At 39.1% G+C, this 8594-nt stretch overlaps 1 protein-coding gene and 1 long non-coding RNA gene across 3 annotated transcripts in view; both read right to left on the reverse strand.

Moving 5' to 3' along the window:
- Window positions 1–4122: 4122 nt before the first annotated feature.
- On the reverse strand, window positions 4123–5148 carry LOC134089743 (golgin subfamily A member 6-like protein 2). Its single transcript, XM_062544185.1, has 2 exons — window positions 4552–5148; window positions 4123–4138 (listed from the first exon to the last, which is right to left on the reverse strand). Exons 1-2 carry the CDS (start codon window positions 5130–5132, stop codon window positions 4123–4125), a joined length of 597 nt encoding a protein of 198 aa, XP_062400169.1. The 5' UTR covers window positions 5133–5148.
- Window positions 5149–7313: 2165 nt separating this feature from the next.
- Window positions 7314–8594, reverse strand: part of LOC134089649 (uncharacterized) — a 1713-nt gene continuing 432 nt past the window's right edge. Inside the window, exons 2-5 of one of the 2 annotated variants that reach the window (XR_009940097.1) lie at window positions 8011–8105; window positions 7794–7884; window positions 7541–7597; window positions 7314–7424 (exon numbers count right to left, since the gene is read on the reverse strand). This is a non-coding gene — a long non-coding RNA (uncharacterized LOC134089649). Of the gene's footprint in view, window positions 7425–7540; window positions 7598–7793; window positions 7885–8010; window positions 8192–8594 lie in introns of those variants that run through there. The other variant, XR_009940096.1, reaches the window with a different exon arrangement.

The raw sequence follows: 8594 nt of genomic DNA on the forward strand, positions 1-8594 counted from the left end.
AGAATGAAGCTCTGCAGCTCTTGGCATCCCCTTTTAAATGTTACCATGATCACCATGACACCCATAGAACTTTATGCATTGTTGGATTATGACACATAACTGCATCATAATGATTGTAGAACTAATTGCTAGAACTGGCTGTTTAGGAAATGTTTTTTGGTCAATATTGTTTTAAAAAAAATAATAATGATAACTAGATGTACCGCAAAGCGGTAAATATGACTGCCGCTCAGGCCTGAACATTCTCTCTGCAAAAAATAAATCACGCTTGTCAATTTGTTTCCATAGTCCAATTTTCAGTGGACTGCACTTTGAGTTAGGGATGGCCATGATGTGCCATCTCAACAACCGTCATCTGTGTCTGACTAGCAGCCTGCTTCCATTAGCTGTAGGCCCTAACTCTGTGTAATAGTGCAATGCCTGAAATCAGGGTGCGCATGTAATTCAGAAAATAATAGCAGGAAATTACTCATGACAGGCATGGTGGTAAGCTCTTCATGGATAGAGTCTCAAACCATGCCAATATTTTTGTTGCATCAAACATAGCTCAGCAGTGTTTAATATATGCATATTATATATACAAGATCTAGTATGCTTCGCTGTAATGGCTTGGGATTGGTGACTAGACTATAACATTACCTATTTCACTTTTTTCCCACCTTATCCACAAGTCATATCAAAAAGTGGCCTAATCCTGTTTATCGTAAAACAATCAACTCTTTTTCCTCACCTACAGTTTGAATTTTTGTTTTCTGCCTTACTTGTTCGTGTTCTGTGAGCTGCCATTGATTGTGAGTGTAAACGTTTCATCAGCTCGTTTATATCATTAATGTTGCAATAAGAGTAATTCTTATCATGAGGAGGAATTCCAATGGTACTGTAGGCCTTTATCATGGACAAACCATATGGCACATGCTGAGTGGTGGATACTGCTGTTATACTCACAATTAGGCCTATGTGAAGCAGGCCAGTATAAAGTGGGTCCCACCAATATGGCTTCCAAACATATCTGCATCTCTGCAATTCATGCAGCTCTATTCGCAGCAAGTTCAGCCTGCCCAGCCCAGGTAATCTTTTTGTTAGCTGGTTGGACAAAGCTTAACTGCTGACAGGTTTTGTCACCACAGTGCTTGCAGGATATATGAAGCATTTTGCAGTGTGTGTGTTTGGCTTTCTGAATTGCGTGTGCATTTTTTATTTTATTATTTTTTTTAAGTATATTTTTGGGGCTTTTATGCCTTTAATTGAACAGGACAGTAGAGAGAGAGACAGGAAGCGAGTGGGAGAGAGAGTTGAGTTGGGATCGGGAAAGGACCACGGTGCGGTAATCCAACCCGGGTGGCCAGCGTGCAGTGCAGGTGCCCCAGCCAGTCACGCCACGGCTGGGGCATTGTGTGTGAATTTTGATCAAATAAATGAATAAATAAATAAAAACAGTCTAGTTTGCAAAATTGGGTAAAACTGTAATACCACAGTTTCCTAAGTCCTTCTTAACATATTTCCTTGATGTCATGACATGTTCCATCAAGGTCAACAAAAAGTCAAAAAGAGAACAGAGAATGCGAATCCAATCTATTACAGTTTACCCAGGTTTTTTTTTTTTTTTAGCGGTTGATGGGGTGGTGAACTGTACTTTGGAGCCCATTTCTCCCCAAGAGAGGGCCTTTTACACCTAAAATACAAAAGCTGTTACACCTGATAGTATACAGAAAATTCAGACAGTGCTGGTCTGTCTTTTTTCCCCAGTTGTGTTAGTTACTGAGGACAAAAGTGTCTGCAAAACTAGATGTACCTCATAGCAGTACAAAATATGACCGCCACTCAGTCCTGCACATTCTCTCCACAAAAATTAATTTGTCTCCATGTCCTACTCTTGTAACTTTGGTGGGTGTGTTTCTGTGTGTGTGTGTGTGTGTGTGTGTACAAACGTGCATGTACTGTATTTGTGCAAACATGCATGTGTATGTATGTATGTGTGTGTTTCTGTGTGTGTGTGTATGTGTGTGTGTGTGTGTGTGTGTGTGTGTGTGTGTGTGTGTACAAACATGCATGTACTGTATTTGTGCAAACATGCATGTGTATGTATGTGTGTGTGTGTGTGTGTGTGTGCGTGTGCGTGTGCGTGTGCGTGTGTGTGTGTGTGTATGTGTGTTTGGTGCAGAAGAGCTCAACTGTAAATAAGGGCAATTTAAGCAGTATATTGTTGCATTTTGGGTTTTTTTGCTGGCGGAGGGGGGGCAATTCACAAATGAGTGGTTATGAGTTAGTTGGTTGGTTGATGCTGGCCTTTGAGACCAACAACATACCACTGTACTATAAACATTTCAAACTAATTCTCTCTGTTAAAGTCTAGTGGGGCTACATGCCCATGTGCCCCGGAACGCAACACTCTGACCATATAAGTTACAAAAACAGTCTAAGTTCTATAGCCTATTGACAATTGATCGCTCATTTTACGCTTTTAAAGTTGAGCCAAGTTCAATGCTAGTTCAATGCTAGTGTTACGATGCCGCTTCAACTATTCTGCTGCCTAACCATAGCAAACGATGGGCATCCCCCTTGTCACTGGTAAATGTGATCCCTGCCTTAGTGTTTAACCTTTGACCTCTGAGGTACACCTTATGCTAGCGGTTGTACTACAGTGGCAGAATAAATTTACGTCTGTGTGTGTGTGTGTGCACACATAACCAAACAGGTAAGTGATTTTTTTTTCACACAATTAACTTTGTGTGGTCCTTCTCTCTGTCACACATCTCCTTGCAAGATTTCTGGACCATGGTGCCAAAACAAAGCAGCTGATCATCTGATGAGGCTGTCAAAAATCTCAAGTCTAAAGGCTTTATTGGCGTATTTAAATTTGCATTATCACACCAAACAAGTTGGGAGACACAAAATCCAAGGAAGAGGTGCAATGTTAAAGTTTACCCTCAAACTGATTGATATTTGTATCTAACTATTTGTACTCTGTACTGTATTTTATTTTTAAATAATCTTAATCATGCATTCATTTTTCTTTAATATTTGTAAATGCAGTTTTTGACAAACGGACTAAATCAGGCCTTTGTACATTTTCATTTTAACACTTTTATTTTATTTTTATTTTCTTAGTAACACTCTTCCATGTCTGTCACTTTTCTTTCTTCCTCCATTGCTCTCTTGCTCTGTTGCTTTTATTCTGCCTCTCTCAACGGTATCTCTTAGGGATGGGTATTGATAAGTTTTTATCAATATCGATGGCATTATCGATTCTGCCTATCAATCCAATTCCTTATCAATTCTCTTATCGATTCCCAAAAAATTTAGGTGCACCCACATTTTTCATTGCATCGCCTTTAACGCCAAAAGGTCACCTTTTATCGCTCTCCTTTCATATTGTGAATGATTTTTTAACAAGGCGTAGAAAAAGCTTGTCTTTATTTAAAACACAATAATATAGGCTACATATTCTTTATAAAGAATTATAAAGATGTATAGCCTACAGTGTATATAATATAATATAATTCTTTATATATTCTAATCTATAGCCTACTACTGACATTTCTGATATTCATGACATTCATGACTATTCATATTACAACTCTGCCTCTTTAATTCAGCTGTCGGCTTGAAGCCTCAAATTGTAAACAAAGTAGCATAGTTGGCTAGCTTATTATAGTCTACTGGTTGGACTGTTCAGTTTCCCCACGTGTGTTTAAGTTGCAAGGTAGGCTAATACTTTGTCTCCTTGGGACAGGCCCTTTTGAGTCTTAGAGTTGGAAAACATTGAGATGATCAGTCAACTTGAATGCAAGAGTTTGAATCAAATTTGTTCAGTAGCCTACGCTATGATGCTAACCGAAATTAATTAAATGTCGCTAGTTGTCTTCTATGCGTCATTGCTTTCACGATTGTGAATGTGCATGTCGAGGGGCGGGTGTCGCGCACGAGAGAGGGAGAGGGAGAGAGAGCGGGCCAAGGGGGTTACTAAGTTTGGCAAAGTTGCACGCATAGTCTACAATTAAAACTTGTGAAGGAAACGTATGCTTTCACCCGAGCAGCGTCAGGTGCACCTAGAATTATTTTCAGGCACACTCTTAAACATTTTGGGCGCATATGCACTCTGGAGCCCTGGACCGGGCAACGTTAGCCCCTCCATAGTCTGTCAAACACATGACACTCTTGGAGCTTAATCCCATGCTTCACGGACAAATGTTTTAACATATTGCTGGTATTACTACCCTTACACGATTTGACTTGTTGTATGAGTCGTCGCAGAGGGCGTGTAGTAACACAAAATTTCAGGAAAACCGGAAAAGGTCCGACGTCATGCAGGCTGAGGGAATCGTTAAGGGAATCGATAACAAAAAAGACGTACGATGTCGATGGAATTGATAAGTTAAACCCGGTTCCAAGACGGAACCGGTTATCGATGCCCATCCCTGGTATCTCTTCTCTCTTGCCTTTTCTCTCAATATTTCCTCCTTCTCCGCTTTCTTTCTCATTTTTTCCTCTCTCTTCATCATCCTTCGCAGTAGATATGTTTCTACGCAAAAAGTATAGAAATCCTCAAACATTTCCCTTCCTATCCGCCAGCAGCTCTCATTTCTCAGCCGCTCCTCTTCTTCCCATCTTCTCTTTTCCCTTTCCGCATTTCTTAATTGTTCTTTTCGTTCAGTCTCTCTCTTCTTTCTCTCCTCCTCTCTTGCTCTTTGTTCAATTTCTCTCTTCTTTCTCTCCTCGTCTCTCACCTTTGCCTCTCTCTGTATTTGTGCTATCCTTTGGCCCTCCAGAGATATCTTCTCTTTAAGCTTTGTTATTTCTTCTTGTCTCTTGAGTGCTTCCTTATCCTCATCCTCCTCCATCCAAGAATCGTCCGAGTCCGTGTACGTGTGGCTTTCTGTGTCCCCCATTTCTCTGTGCATTCGCTCCTGTTCTCTCATTTTCTCTACCATCTTCTTCAGTCCTCTTCCTATCTCCTTTGCTCTGTTCTCCATCTCTCTCAGCTTTCTCTTCCGTTCTATTGCTTCTTCTACCATCTCCTTCAATAATCTTTCCTCCTTTGTTTTTTTCTGCATTTCTCTCCTCATCTTCTGCTGCTCTTTCACTCTCTCTTCCAGCATTCTCATCCCTTCTTCCTCTTTCTTCACCTCCATCTCTATTGTCTTTACCTTCTCTGTATCTTCTCCTGATAGATATTGTAGATTTAAAAACACTGTGTTAATGAGTGAACCCATACATTATAAATCAACCAACATGCCGAAAAATTTCAAATATAATCATAACCATCACCTAAACACACAATATACCACCCCCCCCCCCCCCCCACACACACACACACACCATTTCATCACCCCCCAGCACACACACAAAGAAACACACACACACACACACACACACACACACACACACACACACACACACACACACACACACACACACACACACACACACAAACTCCCCCATAACCTCACACATTATACCTTTTTAATGACTACTTTTCATTTATTCTTTAAAGTTGAGCACAAGAATTGCACTACTCATAATTCCTTTTAAGAGTGCATGCAATTAACAACTGAAATATGAGTATCGTGCTTGTACATAAGCATTCAGTATCAGCTTATTAATGTATAAAAAAAGAAAAGAATAAAAACGGAGAGAATAAAAAAGAGAATAATGAGAGAAAAGTCTCATTCTTTAAGAATTTTGTTTATCATTAAATCTTTTCATATGTAATAAGAACATCATCTGATGTAAGCTATTTGAATATGTTCAAAGATACTGACACAACAAAACAATGTTACATTACACTCACCTGTAATCACCTGTACTTTTTGACTGATTGCTGTAGAATGAAGCTCTGCAGCTCTTGGCATCCCCTTTTAAATGTTACCATGATCACCATGACACCCATAGAACTTTATGCATTGTTGGATTATGACACATAACTGCATCATAATGATTGTAGAACTAATTGCTAGAACTGGCTTTTTAGGAAATGTTTTTTGGTCAATATTGTTTTAAAAAAAATAATAATGATAACTAGATGTACCGCAAAGCGGTAAATATGACTGCCGCTCAGGCCTGAACATTCTCTCTGCAAAAAATAAATCACGCTTGTCAATTTGTTTCCATAGTCCAATTTTCAGTGGACTGCACTTTGAGTTAGGGATGGCCATGATGTGCCATCTCAACAACCGTCATCTGTGTCTGACTAGCAGCCTGCTTCCATTAGCTGTAGGCCCTAACTCTGTGTAATAGTGCAATGCCTGAAATCAGCACTAGGGTGCGCATGTAATTCAGAAAATAATAGCAGGAAATTACTCATGACAGGCATGGTGGTACACTCTAAAAACTACTGGGTTGAAAACGACCCAAATTGGGTTGTTTCTCACCCAGGGCCTGGGTCACTATTGGACAGCAAACGTCTTGGGTTAGAATGACCTAGCATGTTGGGTTGGTTATTTAACCCAATATATGGGTAAGAAAGTCAACCCATATATTGGGTTATATTGGGTCATTCTGACCAGGATGTTGGGTTACAGTGACCCAGAATATTACTGTGTCTTTTTGACCCAATAATGGTTTAGATTAACTTCTTTAATTGGGTTTATCTGACCCATCAATTATGTTGAATTATGCTATGCTCATTTTTTAGATGGCAGAAAGCCTTTTTAAGAAGCAAACAAGTTTAAAGAATATAATGCTGACAATTTTAAACAAATTACTCACTTAGTGCTTTATCATTACTTACATAGTACATCTATCACTACTGTATGTGTTTTTGTGTTACACATTTACTGCTACAGTATAATGAGATGGAATTAACACAATCTTGAACATTTAATCTTAAATTTATTTAAAATGTATACAAAGTTAAAAAGCAGTAAATCCAGTCATCATACATGAGCAATTTGATAAAAGTACAGTTGATAATAGCATTAACATTTAAACTCAACCATAAACTTGGAAACCCAGTTCAGTTTCAGGCCAGTCCATTCAAAGTCCCTCCCTCACTTTCTGTCATGTGTCTGTTGCCCTGTCTTATTGTAGTCTGTAAGAGAGAAGGAAGCATACATTACAATTGACAGCTTCTATGAATGTAATTAATGCAAACTTCTCAGCTTGTGTGACAAATAAAAGCAAACCCACACTAGCAGCCTACAAGTCAGGTGCAATAGTTAGAAGTAATGCAGATGTATACAATATATACACCACAATTAGAAAGTTTGGGGATGCAATATATTTATCTATAGATTTATTTTCATACAGAGGACATTTCAAAGTGACCCTACACTTCTGCACAGTAGTATGTCTATGTGATATCATACCTAATCACATCTTTGCCTTGTCTTCCTGCGTACACCACCTTTCTGACGCCTAACATAGATCATCCCCCATCTGACTTGCAATAGCAGCCTCTGGCTCCAGGCTGGGAATTCTGGCACCTACAAAAAAAAAAAGAAAACAGCAATTGCCATACAATTTGTTATTGTTGATTAAGATATAAAATCATAGAATAAAAAAAAGCAAGGTAAGTCAATCAGGTAGAAATGATAATTACCTTATGGAGGCACCCTTGCCACCATCACCGTCTATATTAATTCTTGACATCAGGGCTCTGTCAATAAAATATAATGTTAAACAAAATGATGTGTATACTGTACAACAAACTGAATTAGTAGCAAACAATGGAAAATATGGCTAAATTGCAAAATTCAATACTACTTTAGGTAAGTGCAATAATCATGATTACTTTCTGGATTAATGCATTACATAGCACATATGACAAACAAAGAGCATGCTCAATAGCATACCCTGTAGTCCACACCCACTACGTTGAGGTCAGGGTAACAGGTAGTGCCATCAGGGTAGACCGACTTTGCCCTGGACAGTTGATAGAGCCCACTACAAAGTCATAACAGACACATGAAAGGAGGGGATAAACTAAACTGTTACAGACAGAAATGCACACATATTATAATGCTATATGCGGGTATACAGTATGTGTCTCTATCTGGTGAGTGAACTCACTTGCAGGCTTGGAATTTCTTCTGTATGGACGTAACACACATTTGGAACATTCCAAAATGCACACAGCGGTCTCAGGGCAGCAGTCCTCACACCACCTGCAAACAGGGGGAACAGAAGAAGGCTAACATTATTACATTGCAAAACTCACAGAACATGAAAAGACCATCACTGATGCACTACTGCACTCACATGCATCTAAACATATGCCTCGGTGTAAGTCATCAAACATGGCATACATGGCAAACAAGGCTATAAAATGAAGAACATGAAGCCCAACACTACCATAAACAAACTAAAAATCCCTTTACTTGTCGGCATTATATTTCTGCTAATAGAAGTTCCCCAAATGCCCCCGCATTCACATACACTATATGACAGATCTATCAATGAGCATACAACACTACAGCCCCTAAATCAGGAGGTCAAATAACTTAATATTAGCCTACTTCATTCGTTTTACTGGTCCTCTTTCCAATAGCAACACTACATATTATGCATCAACACTATCATACATGTATTATGTTTAAGTAACGACCCATGCCCCATGGAAGGTCGTAAGGTAAGGTTAACGTTAACCACAACTT

The sequence above is a fragment of the Sardina pilchardus genome, chromosome 8 (genome assembly GCF_963854185.1).
Source record: "Sardina pilchardus chromosome 8, fSarPil1.1, whole genome shotgun sequence".
NCBI lineage: Eukaryota > Metazoa > Chordata > Actinopteri > Clupeiformes > Clupeidae > Sardina > Sardina pilchardus.

What these genes read in the sequence shown, in the direction of transcription:
- LOC134089743 (XM_062544185.1), bottom strand. Translation starts at nt 5,132, where the DNA reads ATGGAGGTGAAGAAAGAGGAAGAAGGGATGAGAATGCTGGAAGAGAGA.